The following is a 24,624-nucleotide window of genomic DNA, read 5'->3' on the forward strand; positions in this document are numbered from 1 at the left end:
TCAGCTGACCCAAATTGAATTCTGGTATTTTCAGCTGCTTCCAGAACATTACCGTTTGTAGCTCCTTTTCTACTCTTTTAAATTCAACATATTTAAGGGGCTCCTGGGTGGCTCCCAGTCAGTTAAGTGTCCATCTCTTGATTTCAGCTCAGGTCACCGTCTCACAGTTTGTGAGATCAAGCCCCACGTCAGGCTCTGTGCTGGCAGCTTGGAGCCTGATTGGGATTGTCTTTCTCTGTCTCTTTCTGCTCCTCCCCCTCAAATAAATAAATAAACTTTAAATAAAATAAATTCAGTATATTTAAAATTGAACTTACCAAATCCATTCTTTCCAACCCTCATGACCTGCTTATGCAACCATGGTGCACCATGGTTGCGCAAGCTTGAAACCTTGCACCCACTTGATGGAGAGGTCTTGAAATTTTGGAGCCACTGGTGTGCTGGAGCTAGCTTACATGGGCTCATGAGAACTGAATACTAATTCTGTGAGTTGGTTGCTAAGCACAGCCATTATGAAATATTAAATTATATAAGCTTACAATGAAATAAGTTATATTTAAAATAATGGTAATAAATACTCAAAACACATCATCTCATAATTATTTTACTACATGTTAATATTTTCTATGCTCTTGAAGTTAATTATGTGTGCTGTATCTCTGATGGAAAAGTATATAATGGTGTGCTCTTGTACATTTCTTCCTGACATCACTTTTAGTGATAGTATATTAGTGGCTGGAAATTGGTCATGGTGGAAGTACTTACATGATGGAAATCAACAAGTGCTACAAGTCTGAGCTAGATGTGTTATTTTGTTTAGACTTAAAGTGGTGGAGAAAATGTTAATATTGCAGATTAAACCAAAAAGTGTGTTATACCTGTATTCACATTGTGAATAACACAAAAATTAAAGAAATGTTCCTTTGAAGTTTGAAAGCTATTACCCAATTCATCATGAACCATTTTCTCCAACTGGGTAATCTACCCATCACCTTCCTACTCCTTTACTCACACAGGTACAAACACGCATCTTGCATGTTTTCACCTCTGTACCTTGTCTTCTGTGGTTTTCCATCTTCTGTCTTTCTATCAAAACATTTTCTAATCCTTCCAGTTCTTTCTCTTCCAGGAAGTCTCCCCAGATATTTCCAGCCTTTATCTTTTTTTTTTTTTTTTTTTTTTTTTTTTAATTAAGTAATCTCTGCACTCAACTTGGGGCTTGAACTCATAACCCTCAGATCAAGAGTCACATCCTCTACCAACTGAACCATCCAGGCGCTCCATAGCCTTTATCTTTTTGGACTCCCATTCTGTTTGGAATGCTAGAATATTACAATTGGAAATGACTATAGTGCAGTTTTCCACTCAGATGTGGAAATCCAGTATCCCAGTTTCTGCTTGAAGAATTCAGTGACTAGAAACCCATGACTTCTGAAAGTAGCCCTTTTTATTGTTGTCTAGACAATTATTTATATTGAAAATTAATCTTCCTTATGCTTGCCACTACTAGTCTTCTGATTCTGTGTTGTGTCACCCCATGGAGTTGTCACTGGACTTGTAACAAACCAGAAAACCTATTTCTGCTTCCTGCAGCTATGTGACTTTAACTTCTCAAGGTCTCAGCTTCCTCAGTCCCTTCGTGGATACAAGAATAAACTTCATAGGGCTGTTGTTTGGTTTAAATAAATATAAAATAAGATTATGGCTGATTATAAAGCATAGTAGTTAATGGCAAAGACTAAATTCAGAAAGACCAACCTGAGGCCAGTTTTCCCACTTGTGATCTTGGGCAAGTTATTTAACACTCTGTGCCTCATTTCCTCATGTGTAAAATAGGAATAACACCTGCCTTACCAATGTGAGAGAGAGATGAGATAACGTGTACAGCATTCAGCATGGTGTTTGACATGGACCACATATTTTTCCAAAGTGAGATCTTTTTTCCCATAGTTTTAGTTCTAAAATTGGAATTATTTTTTTCACAAGGAAAATAGCCCTCAAATTCACTATTAGAAATATTTGGTAAGAGAGGAGTTAAAATATAGGTACATCCTGTCAAACACTGGGTACCTAGCATTTTTGTTTCCTTTGCACTCTAGAAGGCTTTTCTGATTCTGACTGGATTCCTCCATCTGCATTGGTCATTGTATCACATTTTGGTCCATAATAATTCTGAGAGGTTTCAGGATGGTTGACTCTCCATTTCCTTGTCCAGTCTTTCTTGAATATTGTTTAGAGTTGGCTAGAGTATGTAGTGGATCTGGCTTCTATTTTAAAAACACATACATTTCTGGTAAGTGTTACCATTTCATATGTATTGTACTCCAAAACTGAAAATTCCTGAATTTTATTATTGTTTCACATTTTAAATTCTTTAATCTGTGTTTACCTAGAATCAAAAACTCTTGTGTAGATAATAAGAGATTGTAAGACCAAATAAAAATCTGTTTCATTCTCATGCACAGGTCCGCAAGCACATCAATGATCTTTATGAAGATCTGCGGGATGGCCACAACCTAATCTCTCTGCTGGAGGTCCTCTCAGGCATCAAACTGGTGAGCTTCTCTCTTCTTCTCATGAGTGACCTCGCAAACATGGCCCTGTTAATGGCATACCAGTCCATCGTGTTGAATGCCAGGACAGTGGCCGCCACTGCCTGCTCTCTGTTACTTGGGAGAAAGAAGTAGAAGACATTATTGGTGGACTTTGCTTCTAAGTCATACTTACAGTTTTAAAATGATGTAATTTCATCTTAATGTGAATTGATGTGTCATATTCTCATTTCTTGATGGAATCAGGTATCGGTTTTATACCTTTCATATGCATTTTTTTTCTCCTTATTTGTTCTTTATCTACTTGTTGGTACACTATTTCAGGAACAATAGATTCACATTTAAAGATTTTTTTAGTGGGATGCCTGGGTGGCTCAGTCAGTTAAGTGTCCAACTCTTGATTTCGGCTCAGGTCATGATCTCGAAGTTCCTGAGTTTGAGCCCCGCATTGGGCTTTGCGCTGACAGTGTGGAACCTGCTTGGAATTCTCTCTCTGCCCCTCCCCTGCTCTTAGGCGTGCACTCCCTTTCTCTCTCTCTCTCTCTCTCTCTCTCTAAATAAATAAATAAACTTAAAAAAATAAAGATTCTTTTTAGTAAGGCATATTTTTCTTTCTAGAGTTTTATTTCTAGTCTATATAGGTGCTCCTATTTTCCCATCTGTTGTGAATTGTTTTATTTTCTGTATTCAGCTAAGGATATGAAGTTTACATTAAAAGCCCTGGTATTTAAGGGTGCCTGGGTGACTCAGTCAATTAAGTGTCCAACTCTTGATTTTGACTCATGTCATGATCTCACGGTTCATGAGTTCAAACCCCGAGTTGGGCTCTGCGCTGACAGCAGGGAACCAGCATGGGATTCTCTCTCTCTCTCTGGCCCTCTCCCTCTCCCTCTCCCTCTCCCTCTCCCTCTCCCTCTCCCTCTCCCTCTCCCTCTCCCTCTCCCTCTCCCTCTCCCTCTCCCTCTCCCTCTCCCTCTCCCTCTCCCTCTCCCTCTCCCTCTCCCTCTCCCTCTCCCTCTCCTTCTCTCTGCCCCTCCCCTGCCCACATGTGCTCTCCCTCTCTCTTTCTCTCTCAAAGTAAATTAATAAACTTAAAAAAAAGTCCTAGGTATATAGAGTTATTTTTTCCAGTTCACCTCACTTTCTTCCTTCTTTGATTCACTGAATCTCAGAGGTTTGGAGAAGTACTGAAGTTGCTATCTGAACACAGTCCTGGATGCAGTACATTTGAATTCCTTGGATAATTAAATATGCCTGCCTACTCCCAAATGTGTTAAGTAAGCATTGCTTGTGGGAAACACCTATGTATCTAAAGATAAATCTGCCTGAGCTTCTTGGCTTATCAAAATAACCCCACTTGTGGGTTCTTTGTTTTCAGGGGGGTGGGGTGGACAGAGAGAGGGAGAGAGAGAATTCCAAGCAGGTTCCATGCTGTCAGCACAGAGCCTGATGTGGGGCTCTGTTTCATGAACCATGAGATCATGACCTAAGCCGAAATCAATAGTCAGATGCTTGACTGACTGATACACCCAGGTGCCCCAACATAGTTTTCATTTAGAAAAGTCCAGGGGTAAATACTGGAAACATCTCTGGGGGAAAACATGAACTGAAGTAACTCAAGCATTCATTGCCTTTGGTGAATTCTTAGTCAGCGTTTGCTGTTTTTGAAGAAGGTAATTTAGCACATTAGATTTTGCTCCTTAAGTATTATTCACCTTCTTCAAGAATTGGGGCTTGGCTTCCCATGGGCCCTTTGTTTTGGTTTCACATCTTTTTTGTCTTACGGTAGAATTACTTTTATGATTTTTCCCCCTGGGAGAGCCTGAGTGGAGCAGGGGCAGAGGGAGCAAGGGAGAGAGAACCCTAAGCAGGCTCTGCTTCCACTGTGGGGGTACTCAATGTGGGGCTCGATCTCATGACTGTGAGATCATGACCTGAGCCAAAATCAAGAGTCCGATGCTTAAACTGACCGAGCCACCCAGGTGCCCCCACTTTTATAATTTTTAATGGACTTAAATTGACAGATGCTTTTATTAGCACAGCCACTACTGGTGAATTCCACTTCTAATCTGGCCCTCATTTATAAATCTCATAAGTAATCATAATGTCACTTTCACATTGCTGGACTTTAAGTCACAAAGTTACATTTTGGGCAATTTGGCTGGGATATTTGATGAACTTGTAGGGATTTTATATTGAAAGTGATTCTTTTTTGGTGACGTTGCTTATAAAACCGTCTGAAAACACTCCAATCTAATTTCTTTGCCTAACCTTTGAAAACGTGCAAGTTGTTTATGGAGATATTCATAGCATATCATCTTTTCACTGAGAACTATCCAGATACCTCTTTCATGATTATTCTCAGAATCTCCTTCTCCTTTAGTTGATTCACAAAAAGAGAGAATGGGCAACCATGGAGAATTGAAGATGTGTTTCAGACTAAGTGTTCAATATAACCATGTGATCTGGTCTTGATATGGTTTTGCATGTTTTGGGTTGTGGGAGGGTATTTTCATATTTATTTTCACTTTTTAAAAAAAATATTGCATTCATTTCCTTCTCATTTTTGTGTTGTGAATTTCCTGTCACTATGTCATGTTTTTGCCTTGGTTGGTGGCCAAAGGAGCCAGCAGGGCTGAAGACCCTCCGTCTCGTGAGCATGCCCTCCTGGCGCCATACAAACAGCGAAGAGCAGGAGGAGGAAGATGAGGATGATGTAGTAGGTCCTCCTGGGATGCCAGGATCCCAGCCAGCACCGCAGGGCCATCAGAGAGTCTGAGGTTCTCGAGGTCTCCAAGTACCTCAGTTACCAATCGCCTTCTTCCCTCTGCACCTGGGAATTTTTGGTCCCAAAGAAAGTGGTTAAAACTAATTGTGCCTCTTGCCACTGTTAGATGATCCTGGAGTGGGGGTTGTTTTGCTTATCTGAGAGTGGTTGGTACAGAAAGAATAATGGTGTTTGGAGGTGTCAAGTGCCTTTGTGACCTGGAGACCAGTAGCTTTCTTGGTGGCCTTGCTGTGTTGTCTGAGTCTGGATTGCAGAACTGTGGAAAGTTTAGTTGAAGGCATGACAGTTAATTGCTCACAGCTCCACACTTGAGACTAACTCTCTCTCTCTCCACCCTCTGTAGCCTCCAGGTTCTCACCACACACCATGTCATTTGTTTTCAAAACAGCCTGTAGTTTGCAAACCACTCACTGCATGGAGATACGCTGCTTTTGTCAATAATATCTCTAGAGGACAGAGATTTTAACTTGCATGTTCTTAGGGTATTTATTTTTGGTGGGAAGTACCAAGGAATAAAGAGAAGAGTGTGTGAGAAGGGCATTTCCTGTTTGTGGGCCCTAAATTATAGCCCATAATCTTTCTCCAGAAACAGGGATTAAGCAATATCCCTGTTTCCTGTCCTCTTAAAGTCATTTTTCACCTCTTTAGAATCTCCCTTCCCATTGCCTTAGACTCTTCACTTTGATAGGCTCTGTCATCCTCAAAGCCATGTTCACAAGTAGTTTAGCTGAAATGACTGGAAAGAGGTTCTTGCTAGAGGATTTTCCTAAACCTTTGACTTAAGAAGTTATCCTGTGGCCCAGAGGCGCCTCAACATCTCTGTAGATTATCCTCATTTGGGAGTGTTGTTTAGAAGTGTTGGGGGCACCCAGAGAAATGCTTCTCCCCTTATCTTTACACGCATTTGGTTACTTTTTGTGTTTCAACCTGGGACAATGTTTCCTCTGTACAGGCACCTGGCCGCATAGCTACCTTATTCATCAGCCTTTAATTAGTACCACTTTGACATTTACAAATGAGTTGGGTATATATAATCTAGTAAGAGTGATGTTTCAGTCCCAATTTTAGTAAAATAAAAGCAACATTGGAAAATGAGCAGGAGAAAAGGTTCCAGAGACAGATAGCCACCCCTTGCATGCTGTCACTGAGTACACTGATTTCAGCCACATTTGGATGGGTAGTAGCTGAGCTATGGACAGGGTGCCAGGGGCACGGGATGGAGATGAGCTTCTCTCCAGTGGCTTGTATGACATCTGGGACTGAGAGACTAGCAGAAAATACCTTTCTTTGGAGTATCATTGTTGAGTGGCCCTACTCATCAAGGTTTTCATTGTTGTTGGTATTTCTTATTGAGGTCCAAGGTGACTTTTTTAAATGGACACCCATCTGCCTGGAAAATAGGTTTCTTCCTGATTTTTGTCTCTTGTTTTTGAGTTTTTCACTTGTTTATTGAGCATGTAAAACTCTTCATTCCCTGGTTTAAAATTGGCTACCTCTAGCTTCTCTTGCCAGGTTTTTAATAAGGTTGGCTCTAATTACTGTGTAGTATGCAATTAGGACTTTCCGCCCTTTCCTTAAAATAGCATTTAACTGTGATTTTAGGAGCCACAGAGCCAGAGACTTTGTTCCCATTAACTGCACATCCAGAATCAGGTTCTGCCGTATATGGCCACAGAAGACCCTGTACAGGAGTTGCGGCACTGATTCGACACTAGTAGTCTACCCACACTGTGTGTTCTCAGGAGGCACAGTGAGAAACCAGCATCATGGAGGCCTCAGGGAGCACGGCGAAACACACACAGGCCTTGCCACTAAGGGGTGCTTTATGTAATGCTCCCCTGGCTGGCTTCAACCACGAGGAATTCTGTGTGGTCTTTCAGTCCCTGAAATGAAAAAGGATGGGGCTCTGCATTGGTAAATTGGTGTAGCTAAAATTACCATCTCTTTTTGTTTGTTTGCAGCCCCGGGAGAAGGGCAGGATGCGTTTTCATAGGCTTCAGAATGTGCAGATTGCCCTGGACTTCCTAAAGCAGCGGCAGGTAAGACACTTCCATGCTTTCCCTATTCTGCCATGGAGACCCTTACTTAGGGATGTTCTCAGTGCCCCTAGTGAGCCCTTGGTAGTTGCTCCATCTGGCCCAGTCTGAGTCTTGTTTGCTAGTGAACGATTGCATTATGGCTGGACAAATCATTTGGTGGTCCTTGCATAGAATCTAAGGCCTTCCTGAATGGGAGAGTGTCAACAGAGAAGAGCAAGATGCTAAAGATGGAAACTTATGGACTCACCTAAGGTGGGGGTCAAAAGGAAGATGGAAAATAAATTGTCAAAGAAGATGGAAAAAAGTACCTCATCCAGGAAGAGGAGAAACCAGAATGCTACATGATCCTGAAGAGTAGATGAGGGGCTGGTCAGGATTGGCCATTGTGTTGGTGCCACATCATGAGGTCTGAGGCCTACAAGCATTGGTGACTTGAGAACAGTCTGAACAGAGCAGAAGAGCTCTTGGAGTTAGCGGGTTAGAGCAGTTTAGTGGGCCTGGATATAAGAAGGGAAAAAAGTTTTCCACGTGTTTTTACACATAGGAGGAGAAGCCAGTGAAGAAAGGCAGACAGGGATGAGAGTGAGGAGGAGTGCTGACAGTGACAAAATATCAGCCCTGGGAGATGCCACAGAGAGGTTCTAGCCCAGCGTCTTCATTTCCTAGATAAGGAAAGTGAGATCTGGTGGGGTGAAATGACCTGCCCCAGAGCACACAAGCTAGAGCAGAGCTGGGACTTCCACCCAGGCCTCCTGCCATGGAGTTCAGTGTTCCTGCCACTGTCCGTGCTGTTTCTACACACTGCCCCTCCCCCTGCCCCACCCCTGCTTTCTAACGGATGGAAACAAATTCAGGGATTGAGGGTGAGATCCTGAGCACAGCTGGTGTGGTTATCTTTGAAAAAGAAAAGGAAAATGCCATTTTCTTTGAGATACAGGGAAAAGGAAGGAGGGGGGATAAAGATGCAGGGGTGGGGTGGCTGGAAGGAAGATGGAAGAGAGGGTCAGAGAGTTTGTCTGCTTGGAGCCAATTGAGTGGAAGAGATCGGTCTAGCTGTGGGCGCCAGGCAATCACTCAGGCCAAGCTGGACATTGAATGGTATGCATATTTTTAGAGTTAGTTCATTTTCATTACTCTTATCAGTATTTCTCATTAACTTGGGAAATTCTTTCTCTGTGCTCCCAGAGCAGTTTACTTTCAATATAACATCTACTACTTTATTATTTCTCTGTTTGCTCTCATGTACCGCGGGCCCCGTGAGGACCGGGAACGGGATCTTCTTCCACAGTTTTCTCTTCATCACCTGGCATAATGAATGGTCCTTAATCGACACTTAATAAATATTTGTTGAAATAAATTGACAAATGAAAAGTGGTGGGAGAATTAGAGGCAGTGTTTAGGGTACTGGAGAAAGCAGGATTGGAAATGTCTGTGTGTAGAGCTGGAAGGACCCTGGGGGTTCTTAATAGGCAAGGGAGAATGAGAAGAATCGATTAGCTACAAGTCTAAATAAGGACCAACGGTAGATTTGGTTACTATGATTAGACTAAAGTATGTGCAGATAAGAACAGCGGACTCAGAAGGGCAGGGAGAACTCTAGAACAGCTCTTGGTAATGGGGAGGTCTAAGTTGTAGTTGTGTAGCTGTCCAAAGTAGAGGAAAAGCATAAGTCCTCAGAATGGAGAACGTACATGAATTGTGCAGATGGGGTGATATTTGGGTCATTGAGATGAGTGCTAATAAGATCACCACTTTTAGGATTTAGGTGCTAAAGTCATCAAGGGTTAGTAGAGATTGGAAGGTTGTTTGCAAAGTAGACTTCAGAATGGAAGGGGCAAGCTGATGGGAGTGGGGCTGAGGAATGTGGACATGGCTAATACCACATCCTCCCAACTGTGGGTCAGTGATTGGTGATTAGAAAACTGTGTTCTCGATCTAGAAGAGTAGCCTCTCCTACCTGCAGTATACAGAAGAGGAATGGAGATACAGGTGTCTTAGTCGGTTCAGGCTGCTGTAACAAAAATACTATCATGTAGGTGGCTTATAAACAACAGAACTATATTTTTCACAGTTCTGGAGACTGGGAAGTTCAAGAGTAAGGTACCAGCAGATTCAGTGTCTGCGAGGTCCTGTTTTCTGGTTCTTAGACCACAGTCTTCTGGCTGTGTCCTCACATGGTGGAGGGGCAGGGGAGCTCTCTGGGGTCTCTTTTATAAGGGTGCCATTCCCATTCATGTGGGTTTCACCCTCGTGACTTAATCACCTCCCAAGGCACCACCTCCAAATACCATCACAATGAGTGTTAGGATTTAACATATGAATTTTGGAGGGACACAAGGATTTCACCTGTGGTACCAGGTCACTGTTGGTGTAGGGGGAGAAGTGAGGTCACCAGAGTTCTTTAGAGACACATAGGTTTCAGTTCAACTGAAGAGATAAAGGGAGGCTAGCTCAAGGGCAGTTTGTCACAATTGAATGGGAACTCCGTGAGGGTCTGACAGAAAAGGCTCGCAGGGGCTGGGCTGCTTTTCCTGGTGCTCTCACAGTTTCAACACTGAAAGTCCCACATCCCGGGAAATCTCTCAGTTTCCAGCATGTGGGACACTTGGTCGCCCTGGTGGCGGATAGGGCCTGTGTGTCTATACACATTGTGTTATTAGAATGAGATTTTACAGGTAAAAACAGATGCTAGTGGAGGCATGGGCAGGTGTGGATATCTTCAGCAGAGGAGGGAAAATGGAGGTGAGAACAGGCCAAAGAGTAAGGGAGAGGGGCTTGCTATTCCCTCCCATGGGAAAAAAGAAAGAAAAAAAAAATCAGCGCTGTGATGACTTAATAAAAAAGCAACTCACAATACCATGTGCTTATAAGGTTGCCTTGCTGATAGGAATGCAAAATGGTACAATCATGGGGGAAGAGAGTTTGGCAGTTTTGTCTAAAGCTAAACATATACCATATGACCCAGCAGTCCCACGCCTGGGAATTTACCCTGTAGAAATGAAAGCATATGTTCATGAATCTAGGAGCTTTATTCATCACTGTCCCAAACTGGAAACAACCCGAATGTTCTTCAGTGGATGAATGGGTAAACACAGGATAGTCTGTTGATACGATGGAATACTACTAAGCAGTAAAAAGGAGCAAACTAGTGATACATGTAACAACGAGGATGGAGATCTCCAGGGCACTATGCTGAGTGAAAAAATACCCCAAAAACCCAGTATCAAAAACTTACATACTGTCTGATTCTATTCATACGACATTTTAGAACAAGTAAGATGGGGAACGGATCAGTGGTTGGCAGGAATTAGAGGTGAAGTCAGGGTGTGACCGCAGAGGAGCAGCATGAAATCACCTTGTCAGGGTGACAGACGTGTTCTATTTTCTGACTGCGGTGGTAATTATGCATCAATACAGACGTTCAGACTCATAGAGCTGTACTTGCGTACATACACCACACACAATCAGTTTAATTGGATATAAGGATGAAAATCTGCAAAAATGAAATCAAAACCAAAAGTCCCAGAGCTCTGAGATCAGCCTCTGTTTGTTTTCCAGGTGAAACTAGTGAATATTCGCAACGATGACATCACAGATGGCAACCCCAAGCTGACCCTGGGCCTGATCTGGACCATTATTTTGCACTTCCAGGTAGGGTCTGTGAAGTTTGGGGTCACTGTTGCTTGGCTTGGATGTTGCCTAGAAGGAACTAGAAGATGTGCAGCCTTCCATGGTTAGCGCCAAGCCTTTCTTCTCTGTGTGTGGCCGTGAACAAGGGTGAGAGTAGAAGTAGCCTGGGGACAGAGCTATTGCGGCCTAAACCCAGAACTTCCTGATCATTACATGCTGAAATGGGATTTTTCACTGGTTTGTGTGTTGGCCAGTTGTTAGAAGTCTGCTCAGTTGGGTCAAAACTGACTCTATGGGGACTCACAGTATGGGCCGTTTGATGCTTTTAGAAGGGTGGGGTGAAGGGTTGTAATCCTGCTTTGGTGTAGACTTTTCCTCATCTCTAATGATCTTAAAACAAGCCTGGTTAATTATAGCACTGCCTTAGTCAGTTTGGGGTTCTGTAATGAAATACAGGTGACCTTAGAGATATTGCAGATTTGGATCCAGACCACCACAATAAAGCAAGTCAGATGAACTTTTTGGTTTCCCCGTGCATATAAAAAGTTATGTTTATACTGTAGTAAGTGTGCAATAGCATTGTATTTTAAAAAGGTGTACAGACCTTAATTAAAAAATAGCTTATTGTTGGGGCGCCTGGGTGGCTCAGTCGGTTAAGCGTACGACTTCGGCTCAGGTCATGATCTCACGGTCCGTGAGTTCGAGCCCCGCGTTGGGCTCTGTGCTGACTGCTCAGAGCCTGGAGCCTGTTTCAGATTCTGTGTCTCCCTCTCTCTCTGACCCTCCCCCGTTCATGCCCTGTCTCTCTCTGTCTCAAAAATAAATAAACGTTAAAAAAAATTTTTTTTAAATAGCTTATTGCTAAAAAATGCTATCATCTGAGTTTTCAGTGAGCCATAATCACTGATCACAGATCACCATAACAGATACAATAATAATGAAACTTTTGAAATATTGGGAGAATTACCAAAGTGTGACACAGACACAGGTGAGCAAATGCTGTTGGAAAAATGACACAGATAGACTTACTGATGCAGGGTTGCCACAAACTTTCAATTTGTAGAAAATGCAGTTTCTGTGAAGTGCAGTAAAGTGAAGCACAATGAAACAAGGTTTGCCTGTACCATGGATTAGGTGGCTTACACCAACAAACACCTTGTTCTCATGTTCCAGCTCTCGAGGCTGGAAGTCTGAGATCAGAGTGTCAGCATGGTCAGGTTCTTGGTGGGGGCCCTATTCTGGCTATCTCCTCACATGATCTTTCCTTGGTGCATGGGTATAGAGAAAGAGATCTCATGTCTCTTCATCCTTTTGTAAGGGCATTCATGGGATGAATTCATCCCATGAATGCCCCCAGCGTGGAGGCTCTGCTTTCATTACCTCATCTGAAACTAATTACCTCTCAAAGGCCCCCACCTCCAAATATATCACGTTGCAGGTAAGGGCTTCAACACGAATTTTAAGGGGGCACTAACATTCAGTCCACAGCAAGCACCTTAGCAGCTGGGTTTGTATATGGGCTGGTAAGCACAAGCTTGTTGCTTCCATCATACTCAAGAGCAGTGGCATCTTGGTAGTGTTCACATGGTCATACAGCCTTGTTGCTGCTCCATTCCTAAGAAGGCAAATCCTTTTCAAGTCTGGATTGCTGTTGGAAAAATACAGCCTTATTTTTATAAAAAGACCATCTTGAATCATTTTAGCCCAGCCAAACAAAGCTGTTTCTCAGACAGCTCCCCCATACACAGTCCCTGTATATGAAGCTGATAGATTAGAGGGAGCACTTTTTGAGCAGGTAAGAAAAGAAGGCTAATATAAATAACTCAAGGAATGGACTCCAGGGACCCAAGTGACTGTGATGTCCTAGTTGGGGCATTAGTGCCACCTGCTGGTTAGAAGCAGAACAGCAGATGTCCCAGCATTCCTCATTACCTGAGAAAATTGAGTTTGGGGCTTATTTCTTGGGGCTCTGGTTTGGAGCCAGTGCTGGCAATCTGGAAAGTGTGGAAGTAACATGTATTTTTGTGCCATCACAGGGTGTCTTCAAGCATGCTTTGGATATAGGGATAACCAGGAACATGAACTTGGCAGGTGTGCCTTAGCAGGGTGGGTGTAAGAACTTTGCTGAGCTTTCATGGAGCAGTAGAGTTATCCCCTTAGAGCCCTTAAGAACAGAGGAGTGTTGTTGTTGTTGTTGTTGTTTTTAGAGAAACTGTTTTGGCCGTTTGTATTTTTGCCAAAAACCTGTTCCCACCGTGAGTCCCAGTGTCAGTCTCATAGGTGTGAGATAAGAGGACTCTGTCTACACTATGTCTCTATTTATCTTGACTGTAATTCAATCTCTTTCTAAAAGGGAGACTCATAGGCCAAGGGATAAAAACTGAATTGGTTAATCAAAACTTTGCTGGGACAGAAGAGATGGAGATAACGGAACCATTGTTTTCCTGAACAGCTCCATCAGGAAAATGTGTACTTTCTCTTTCTTTAAAAATTAAAAAAAATTTTTTTTATATGAGAGAGAGAGAGAGACAGAGCATGAGCAGAGGAAGGCAGAGAGAGGGAGACAACAGAATCTGAAGCAGGCTCCAGGCTCTGAGCTGTCAACACAGAGCCCGATGTAGGGCTTGAACTCAGGAGAACCGTGAGATCATGACCTAGGCCAAAGTTGGATGCTTAGCCCAACTGAGCCACTCAGACGCCCCTTTCTTTAAAAATTTCTTATGAAAACCTTCAGATATTGATAAAAGTAGAGAAAACAGTGTGAAGAACTACCGTATACCTATCACCTATCCCGATAGTTCTTAACTCATGGCCAGCATTATTTCATCTATATCCTAATCCACTCCTCAAACCCCAGTAGGTTATCTTGAAAGAAATCCCAAACTTCATGTAATTTCATCTGTACATAGTTCAGCATATATCTCTGAAAGATAAATATTTCTTAATTAAAAAAAATTTTTTTAATGTTTATTCATTTGAGAGAGAGAGAGAGAGAATGAGTGAATGAATGAATGAATGAGCGAGGGAGGAGCAGAGAGAGAGGAAAACACAGAATCCAAAGCAGCTCCAGGCTCCAGACTGTCAGCATAGAGCCTGTCACAAGGCTTGAGCCCACGAACATGCAAGATCATGACCTGAGCCAGAGTTGGACACTTAACTGACTAGGTCCCCCAGGTGCCCCTAAAGACTCTTAATTTAAGCAAACTAGTATAACACTGTAAAACTCAATAATTTCTTAAAATCATCAAGTATCTGATTAGTGTTCAGATTTCTCCAGTTACTTCATTAAAAAAAAAAAAAGTTGATTTCTATGAATCAGAATCCCAACAAAGTCTAAATATTACATTAAATTTTCCCTCCCCCTAACAATCCATTGAGGAAATCTGGTCTTTTGTCCTTTAAGGTTTATAAAGATGTTGATAGCATCTCTGTGACATCTTCCATCCCTCTGTTATATTGCTTATCAACTGGTGGTTTAGATCTAGACCTGAGGCTCAATCACATTCAGATACCTTTAGGGAGGATGTGGAGGGCAAGGATGGTGATGTTGAGTAGTATACGTCTGCTGCTGAACATGTGGGTTCAGCTATTATCAGCCTGATCATCCAGTCCCTATTACATCTTCACCTAATAGTTTTAGCAACCACTCATCATTGTTGCTAGTTCCACTGTTTCATTAGAAGTTGCAGGGGTGCCTGCAGGGGCTCAGTTGGGTAAGTAGCTGACTCTTGATCTCAGCTCAGGTCTTGATCTTAGAGTCATGAGTTCAAGCCCCTCACTGGGCTCCACGCTGGAGCCTACTTTTTAAAAGTTGCAAAATGGTGCTGCTCAAATTCCTTCATTCCTTTTTCATTATTTAGCTGGATTACTTCTATAAAGAAGAACTTCACCTCAGCAATTACCCTAAGAGATATCTCCTCTAGGAAAGGGCAGATACAAAGATCTCCCTCTGTTTACCAGTTTTCAGCATAATTAATTGGTTCCCTAAGATTCTCCAAAGATAAGAAAATGAAAGTGTTTTCATTTTTTTTTCTTAGTATCACTTATGACTCCTGGGTTTTTAAATGTGTTCCAATAAAATACAGCTATCATTCTTCCTAATACTCAAATAACTCCATCTTTGGCCAATGAGAGCTTCCTAAAGTGGACTCTGAGTCTTTTGGCATCATCTCCATAGTCCTTTTTGATAATCTCCTTTATTTCTTGTGATGAGATGTTCCAGACTCTGTGTATTTCCTGCCCACGGCCTGAAATTAGCAATTTCTTCAAGAAACTCTCATTCTTTATTGACCACAATCTGAATGCTACTGGGTTGGTCAGTTTTTCTGTGGACAGAGCTAGCTAATAAGTATATTTTCCTTATTTTAAAAAACCATGAATTTATACTGCTATCTCTCATTCAAACTTAAAATTACAGAGTTATTTTAAAAAGTTTATTTATTTATTTTTAGTAATCTCTATACCCAGTGTGGGGCTTGAACTTATGACCCTGAGATCAAGAATCACATGCTCTTCTGACTGAGCCATCCAGGCACCCCCAAATTATAGTTTTATTTTAACTTCTTTGACTTTATATCTTTTTTACTCATGCTGAAAATCTTGATCCTAACAACAGTAACATATTACTTATTCCCTTTTCCATATACCTACATACACATAGATGTGTGTACAATCACATAGACATATTACATGTATTTGAACCAAAACAGCAATCTCAGTGTTATTATTAACAATATGATTACTGAGAAGTTTGTAATTTTTTAAAAGTTTATTTATTTATTTTGAGAGAGAGAGAAAGTGTGAGCAGGGCAGGAGCAGAGACGGAGGGAGGGAGAGAGAAAATCCCAAGCAGGCTCAGGCCTGTCAGTGCAGAGCCCCATGTGGGGCTTGATCATGACCCGAGCTGAAATCAAGAGTCGATGGTTAGCCAACTGAGCCACCCAGGCACCCTAAGAAGTTTGTGATTTCTTTATAGTTTTCATTGTCCTTTGTGTATATCTCCTAAGAATGTACACATAATTATATTTTAAAATCATTTGAAAAAAATTTCTGTGTTGTGAAGCTATTAATTCAGTACACAATTAGGTCATTGGTTTTTATTTGCCTCCAAATTTTTAGGGATTGCTTTTCCCCTTTCCATTTTATTTTATGTTATATAGACCATCTATGTTGTTCCAAAGGGAAAATTTTAAAGTGCATGTGAGGTGTACTCAGAGAAGTCTAGCCTCCAGACCTGCCCTTTCTGTTGTTTCTTCTCCTTTCATATAGTTTGCTGACTGTTTTAAAACACCTTTTTGGTTGCCATTCTATTGTTTGTTTATTTTAGGAAAATACTCAAAAATGACTTTATTGAGGTTTACATACCATAAAATTGACTCATAGTCATCATACAATTCAATGATTGTTACGAGTTCTACAACCCTCACCATAATCTAGCGTTAGAACATTTTCATCATACCTGGAAGACCCTTCCTGTCCATTTACATTCCCCCCCCTTTTTCCTCCTCAGCCTTAGGCAGCCACCAATCTATTTTCAGTCTCTATAGATTTGCCTATTTGGGGCAATTCACATAAATGGGGTCATAGAATATGTGCTCTTTTGCGTCTGGCCTCTTTCATTTAGCATTAAAATTTTGAGGTTCGTCTGTATTGAGGCATGTATCAGTATTTCATGCCTTTTTACTGCTGAGTACTGTTCTGTTATATATATGCACCACATATTTTATCTGTTCAGCAGTTGATGGACATTTGGGTCGTTTCCACTTTTTGGCTGTTATAAGTTATGTTGATATGAGTATTTGAGTACCAGTCTTTGTGTGAATGTATGTTTTTATTTCCCTTGGATATATACGTTGAAGTGGAATTGCTGGGTTGTATGGTAAGTTGATGTAAAACTTTTTAAGAAACTGCCAAACTATCTTCCAAAGTGGCTATACCATTTTACATTCCATCAGGAAGGTGTGAGGACTCTTACTTCTCCATATCCTCGTCAAGATTTGTTATTGTTTTTCTTTTGATTATAACCATCACAGTGGGTATGAAAGTGTATCTTCTTGTGGTTTTAGTTTATAGGAAAGTGTATTTGTTTAATGTTTTATTTATTTTTGAGAGAGAGAGAGGAGAGGATGAGTGGAGGAGGGGTGGAGAGAGAGGGAGACCCAGAATCCCAAGCAGGCTCCAGGCTCTGAGGTTTCAGCACAGAGTCTGACACGGGGCTTGAACCCACGAGCTGTGAGACCATGAGCTGAGCCGAAGTCGGATGCTTAAACCTACTGAGCCCCCCAGGTGCCCCCAGGAAAATGTATTCTTTAACTGAATTCCACAAACATTTACTGAGGACCAGCTATGAACAAAGTTTTAGGTAGAGTCTGTGGGAGATACAAAGTGAACTAGACACAGACTTAACCCAGGTTCAACTGAATAATTCAGAGAAGCACCATAAAATAGCTTGATAGAGGTTTAAAGAATCAGGGAGGTATGAGCCAGGGAGATGGAACACGTATATACTCAATAATTAGCAGCAGTTACTGGTAGCAACTTGTTACAATTATTAACAGACCTTATAATTACCATAGCTTTTGACTTAGCCCACTGTTCCCTGCCCTGTTACCTATTTTACCAGAAAATAAAATACTTTTGGTTTTGTCTGTCTTCTGCATGCATATTGGCTTCCTGCTATTCCCTGTTTGCTATTTCAGCATAGCTGAGTAACTACTTTGTTTTGTCGTGGGAAGCTCTGCTGCCAGAGTATTTCTCAGATGCAAGTAACTACTAATTCCTTTTCTTTGCTATTCTTGATGGCTTGGTGTTTGTCTGTATTAGCTAAGTGTTTGGGAGTGTGGGGAAGTTCCCCTTCTTGTAAAGCTTCTGGTTGGCTGATAAAGGGTTATATAGAGGCTCCATCATCCTTGTTTCAGAGAGAATATGACGTGTCTCTTGCTAGTTATGTATTATTGCGGTTTTCTAGTCTTTTATTATTGAGTGTCTATTAGCTGTTCTCACCAAGGACACCTGCTACATAAAGCCAAATAGAAATGTAGAATAGAGCTATCAAATGTTAGGGGATCAGTAAAATAGTCATTATAATCTCTGTTGTTGGTGCTAATGAAACATTTCCCATACAACCAACTTTCTTGTTCCTTCTGACCTCCCCAAGTAAATACTGTCCTGAAGTTGATGTAGATGGTTCCCGTATATGCTTTTGTGTCTTTATGACAGATGAGGTATTCATAACGATATGTGGTGTTGTTTATATGTTTTTATAGTTGATATAGATCCTGTCTTCTATATATCCTTTTTTTCCCTTGTTTATTTATTTTTAAGAGAGAGAAAGAGAGAGTGCGCATGTGTGCAAGTGGGTTATGGGCAGAGAGAGAAGGGAGAGAGGATCTGAAGCGGGCTCTGTGCTGAAGGCATTCATTGCTACAGTGAACATGTGTGTACATGTGTCCTTAGGCTTATAGGAAAGTGGGTTTTTTGGATAGGTACCTGGACCAGAATTATTAGGTCATACATACACTTTTCCTTTATTTTGCCAAATTACTGTCAGAGCAGTGTGATGCATAGTGTTGTGTTGGATAACACTACTGTTTTAACATTTATTTGCTGTCTGGATCTCTGCAGTAGGATGCCATTTTAACAGTGGATTTTGTCTCTTGTTCTCTTCTTTTCCTGGCTTAGAACAGGTACTCAATAAATATTTGTTAAGCAAATGGATATTTTATTAATTTGATCTTCTCAAAGCTGGGAGGTAGGTAGACCAGATAAATAGACTGTGATGGCTATTTTCCAGTGCTGGCTGTTCAGATGAGCAACTGAAACAGAATCCAACTGACATTTTTGGATTACACTTTCAGATCCTAATAATAGGATTTCCTGTCCCTTGGTTTTGCCCAGACCTGTATTAATGTTAGGATTTATAATTTATCTAAAAGATGAGTTCTGAAAGTCAGAATCTGACAAAATTAGCTTTCTGACTCTCAAATGTTTATTAAATACAAGGGTACGTCTAGCACTCTGAAATAAAAAAAAAATTCAGGGGAGTTAAGGTAAAAAGTGGTTTTAGCTGGTAGATGTGAGCTTTACACTTTTGTGCACTTTATGGCACTTAGTGGTTGGCCTATAGATGAGGCACCATTCATGTTTGTCGAGTGAATGAATGAATGAGCTCATTCACTCTGGCCATCTCCATGTAAGAACTGTGGGCAGTGAACAGTTAACTAGAAAAAGCCAAAGCAGAAGACCTGAAGAATGTCTGTGCCCTAGTCTCTTCCTAGTCGCCCTTAGTCAGCTGCTTTGCCAGAAGGCGGCACCCTATGTTGAGAGCTCAGGTGAGGTGAGAAAAAAGGTACAGGGTGAAGTCTTAGTGATCAGAGTTGACTTACTTAGTGAAATAGTGGAAGCAGAGCCCCTGTTAAGAAAAACAAACACCCGAACTTTGGGTCTTAGAACATATCTACTTTCCTAAGAGCCTAGTCAAGAAAAAAAGAGTATATTAGGACCCCAGTGGTGGTGATGGTAGAGTGTCTCCTATCTTGTTGCTTAAGTAACAAGTGGGAAGAAAAGGGATTTACTGAAGACCGGGAACTGAGCCAAGCACTTTATAAGGCATTACCTCATCCGCCTTCTCTCACCCACTTCTGCAGGTGGTAGTATCCACATTTTACGGGTAAGGAAACTGAACCACCTAGCAAGTTAGTTACTTAGCTACTAAGTTATTAGAGCTGGGAATTTGAACCTAGGCCTCCTTTACTGAAAGCTCTGCTCCTTCCCTAGGCCAGTTTTCCTCTGGGGCAGAAGGAAATGAAGGCCCGATCTGTCCAACATGGGCAAGAAGTTTAAAAAAGAAACGACTCCCATAAATAAATATGCCAAGTTCTGTCAGCCCCCCCCCACCCCCCCCCCACCCCCGTCAGCAGCAGTCAGATAAAGCAGCTATCTCTCTTGCCCCTGAGTTGATCAGTTGCAGGAATTTGGTTTGCTTGTATTTCATGAAAAATATTCAAGCTTCGGCCCTGGGTGTGCACCTGAGAAGTTCCATAGTTCATTCTGTTTGGTGGAGGAGTGAAGGCTGGTGCTTACTTAGAGAATTATACTATGATGTGAGAGTTTTTTGCTGATTACATGGTCTTCTGTAGTCTGATTGAGTTTCTCTCCCATGCTGGTCTCCCGGTCTCGTTTCTTGCTGTGGATTATGATCACCATAAGATGGTGCTGCAGCTTTGCGCTCAGCTGTAGGAAAAGGCTTGGGGAGAAACACCTATTGCAGTGGAGGCAGATGGGTCTCAGTAAGCAGTTATGTAGGGGCTGCTGCCTTCGGGTTTCTTACTGCTTTCCTTCCGTGCAGGGCATTTTTCAGGAGAGGTGGGTAGCATTTACATAGAGCCAGGCAGGCTATTTTCCTCTGCTGTGTGGTCTGGATCCTTTCGGTATAGAATAAACAGCTGTAGCAGGGAAGTACAACCTCTTTCCACTCCATCCAGAGCCCCTTGGGCTGTGGTGTTATCTCATCTGTGAAACACTATACTAAAAATTGGGGTGGGCAAATCCCATTGACATAACAGGGTGATTTTTTAGTCCAACTTTTTAGACCTTTAATTCAGACTTCCTGCCCTGCTGCAACTTGAGTAAAAACCATCTGGGACTCATTTTAGCAACTTCCTCTCTTACTCCCAGTGTTATCTGTTTGGGTCCTTGGCCCATGTGAGTCTAGTGGACAATTCAGAACAGTGGGTATCTTCCTGTTTTATTTAATTGAGGACAGACCCATCCCCGCCACAGTTAGAACATAGCATAACATGGAGTTGAAATTAACAATCTTAAATAGGAGTTCATGGACTGGCTTTGCCACTTATTAGCTGTGTAGCCTGGAGCAAATTAATCAACTTTCTTAAACCTCCGTTTCTTTACCTGTAAAATAGTAGTTTTGACTCCATATGGTTACTGTCAGAATTAAATGAGGTAATCCATAGTTTAGCACAGTGCTTGGCACGTAGCAAATGCTGAAAAAAAATGTTAGCTGGCGGCATCAGTGATTACTGGTGAACATTTGTGTAACTATTGTTCAGTAGAGGTGGAGCTTCTCTCTTGTATTTGGAAGCCGAATCCTTTTTACAGAGCCTCCTTACACAATACTCAAAAACGATTTCCCAGTGTCTCCTCTGTGTCATTGGCTAACAGAATTAACAGATCTCTCTCCCTCTCTCTCTCTCTCTCTCTCTCTCTCTCTCTCTCTCTCTGTCTCTCTCCTGTCTCTCTTTTTGGAAAGGCGAGGAGAGAAATAAATGCTGTAGGAGGCTAGATCTTTAAAGCCTGTGTTTCTTAACTGTGAGGAGTAGGTTCGGGTCTCTCTTCAGGTTATAATTTGTTTAAGATAATTTTATTATTTCTGACCTGAAAAATTTGAGCATCTGTCTTCATTGCTTGATATTTTCTTCTGGGTATCTGGCAGAACAATTGAAATCTCTTTCCTTTCAGAGTCTGGGGGGCAGTGATAATGGCAGCATCCCCAGCCCTGGTTCTTCTTGGCTCTTCCCTGCCAAGGTAGCGGCACGCTGGTTTGCTTTCCCCTCTTTCTCCTCCTCCTCCTCCCCCCTTCACGTTACCTTCTTCCATGGCCTCCCTTCTTTCCTCTCCCTTTTCCCTTTACTCTTACATCCCACCCCCTCCTCCTCACCCTCCCTAGTTTCCCCCCCCCCTCCCCTGGTTTCTAGCTCCTTTTTGCTTTCTGTTTGTGTTTCTGAGGGCAGTGCTCCAATTACCTCATATTTGGAGAGAGGAAGCTGCAGCCAATCCGGTTTCTGTCTGCTTTTAGGTCAAGTGATTTCTGAACTGCAGTGAGATGCTTTGAATTTGTCTTGTTGCAGCTCTGAGCCTGTAAGATGGCTGTCTGAATCGGCAGCGGCTGGGAGAGACAGAGAGGCGGGGAGGGAGGGAGAAAGAATTGGAGGGATTGCCGGCATAGTGCATGTTTTTAAATGTGCATCTAATCCGATGAAGCCAAGGTTGGGATTTCTCTGGGATCCCAGGACCGGCTTAGCTGCGTTTTTGATGAGATTAGGAGAGGAAGGCGATGGGAAATTCACTGGGCTGTGTTAAGGAGCCGAAAGATTCAAGAGCTATTCCGGAGAAGGCTCCCATATCTCCTAAGAAAAGGGTTCGGTTCAAAAGGAAGTGGAGGGGGAAGAAAACCCCTACTCCAGAGGTATCTCATGAGGAGGAACCCTTGGAAGGAACCACAGTAATTGAAGAGACAGAAACCCTACCGAAGTTAACAGTGAGTCTCCAAAAGGAGGAAGGAGCAGGAGGGGCAGAGCACCCCCCCTCGGACATTTTACTGCCTCGGGACTCAGCCCCCAGCTCAGGGATGGGTGCTCAGGGGATGATCGTGCAGGTGAAGGAGAGATTCCAAGGGGAGATCCAGACTGCTCACCTTTTGTTGGAGAATGAGTCATCAGTTGCCGGAGGGGTCTGGGATTCCCTGCAAGAGGGGAGGACTGTCATCGCTCACCTGCTTGATAACCCGGCGGAAAGGAACTGTGAGAAGTCAGTGAGCCAACTGGTGGAATTTCCGAGGACGGCGTCCTGCAACAGCAGGGCTGTGCTGCTGCCTTTGCAAGGGGAGACTGCAGTGGGGAAAGGAGGTGCTCAGCTTGGACTTCGGAGCGGCACCTTCCCCCTGACAGACCACCCCACCGATGCAGGGTCTCCAGACCAACTTTCAGGGGTCCAGGGTGTGGGGGCAGGAACCGCGGGTATTTGCAGTGGCCCTCAGACAGGTGCCTGGATTGCAGAGCCTTCTGTCCCTTCATCACTGCCGGCTCAGTCGAGAGGTCACAGATGCACAGAACCTGCCCATGTGGGTCGAGTGCCCCCCCAGGGTCCCAGACTGCCTACTTCTCAGAGTGATTTATCCATCAGCGGCAGGACTGTGAGCGTTTTGCCCTCCTCCTCTGGCTACGGCAGCGACGGGCCACACTTTCGCGGGATCCAACCTAGAGACACAGAGCCTGAAAAGAGCTCCACATCCTTCTCTGAAGAGGATGGTACCCTTTCTTTGGAGGCAAGTCACACCCCACTATGGGGTCTGGAGGAGGTAGGTGGACTACATTCACATTTGGATTCCTGGCCCTCAAACTTACTAAAGTGGAGTGTGCTAAGAAGTGAGGATCCTGGTGCTTCTTCGCAGACTTACCCCATGTCACGTACCGAGAGTTAGTGACTGGGTTTGGCAAGCGGAGTCTATTTCAGATCTGCCCCTTGATGCTTGAAACCAAGTCTCGTTGTCTCTGGGGAATCCCTGATTCCGGGTAACCACACAGCATAATTGCTCGAGCTATCTGGCGGGGTTATCTTTCAAAGTGCAGTGCTAGGGAGTACTTAACTTTCTCAGGCAGGTCTGTTTATGAGCATCCCTGCTTCAGGAAGTTGTAGTGTGGTGGCTGAAGGGAGGCCTAGCTGAATCTCCTAAATGAGTGCAGAAGGCATAGGGAATGTGGCAGGGGTTCGGGCCAAGGCAGCTGACCCCAGTGTGATTGCTCTTCCCTGGAGAGTGATGTTCTTCCCTGGAGAGTGATGTTCTTACGAGGGCTGATGTAATCCCACTCCTGTGGGGACACTGCTAATGACAACACCCATTCGGTATTTGTATAGGTGGAGAGGGCTGGTCCTCCATGGGTTCCTAATTGCAGCATTAGAGGAAAGGGGCACAGAATTATCTGGAGCTTAACTCAGAGAGGAGGGGTTAGAATAGTTTGAAGGTTCAAGGCTAGAAAAAGTTTGTGTTCTGGGTGGACTTGTTTATGGCTTGAACAAGTTTTTGTTGTTATACTGAAGGCATGGGTGTCCGTGGTGATGGTGGTGGGCACTGTGAATGCTTCTAGGGTCAAGGAGTAAGTAGGAATTCAAGAGATTTGGACACAGTGAGGGGAAGGGGACTAGCAAGACAGTGGGCGGCACAGGGTCTTGTATGTAAGTCTGTGATTGTGTAGGTGACTGAAGTTATTAATTCACCGATGACTGAAGAACTTTTGTTGGCATATCAGCTTCCTGTGGTAGAAGAAATAAAAACTTTAGGATCCCAGTGCAGCAAAAGGTGGAAGAAGAAATAGGGCATTTTCCTTGCCCAGGGATGTGGCCTCCGTTCCATACTGGTGCCCTGCATATCAAACCCAACAGCATGAGGCTGAATAGAGACACAATGTCTTGTGCTTGATCTGTGCTTAAAATGTCCTCTTTGGGGATGAATTTCCTCCATCGATAGGCTCATGTCAGTCCCCTTTGTTATTATGGAGTTTGAGGACTCCCAACAGCTGGAAGGAAATGTGGCCATTGAAAATATTTTTTATGGGGTACCTGGGTGGTTCAGTCGATTAAATATCCGACTTTGGCTCAGGTCATGATCTTGTGGTTCGTGAGTTTGAGCCCTGCTTCAGGCTCTGCTGACAGCTCGGGTTCTATATCTCCCTCTGTCTCTCTGCCCCTCCCCCACTTGTGCTCTGTCTCTCTGTCTCTCTCAAAAATAAATAAAACATTTAAAAAAAAAGATGCTTATTATATGGTTGGGCAAGAGTCCAAGGAGATCTTAGACTTTTCCGTATAAAAGTGTGTGTGTGTG

General features: G+C 42.9%; 2 protein-coding genes across 10 annotated transcripts in view; both read left to right on the top strand.

Moving 5' to 3' along the window:
- MACF1 (microtubule actin crosslinking factor 1) overlaps positions 1-24,624 on the top strand; it is a 315,228-nt gene that overhangs the window by 120,586 nt on the left and 170,018 nt on the right. For all 9 annotated transcript variants that reach the window (XM_042996700.1, XM_042996694.1, XM_042996695.1 and 6 more), the window contains exons 3-5: positions 2,466-2,555; positions 7,302-7,379; positions 10,938-11,030. In XM_042996700.1, the coding sequence (XP_042852634.1) occupies positions 2,466-2,555; positions 7,302-7,379; positions 10,938-11,030 (261 nt within the window). The remainder of the gene's footprint in view (positions 1-2,465; positions 2,556-7,301; positions 7,380-10,937; positions 11,031-24,624) is intronic.
- Positions 21,960-24,384, top strand: LOC122241252. Its single transcript, XM_042996703.1, has one exon. The coding sequence runs from the start codon at positions 22,081-22,083 to the stop codon at positions 23,224-23,226; it is 1,146 nt and encodes a 381-aa protein (XP_042852637.1). The 5' UTR covers positions 21,960-22,080; the 3' UTR covers positions 23,227-24,384.

Source organism: Panthera tigris, chromosome C1, assembly GCF_018350195.1.
Source record: "Panthera tigris isolate Pti1 chromosome C1, P.tigris_Pti1_mat1.1, whole genome shotgun sequence".
NCBI lineage: Eukaryota > Metazoa > Chordata > Mammalia > Carnivora > Felidae > Panthera > Panthera tigris.

Excerpts from the sequence above, each read along its gene's own strand:
- LOC122241252 (XM_042996703.1), top strand. The coding sequence starts at position 22,081 with ATGGGAAATTCACTGGGCTGTGTTAAGGAGCCGAAAGATTCAAGAGCT.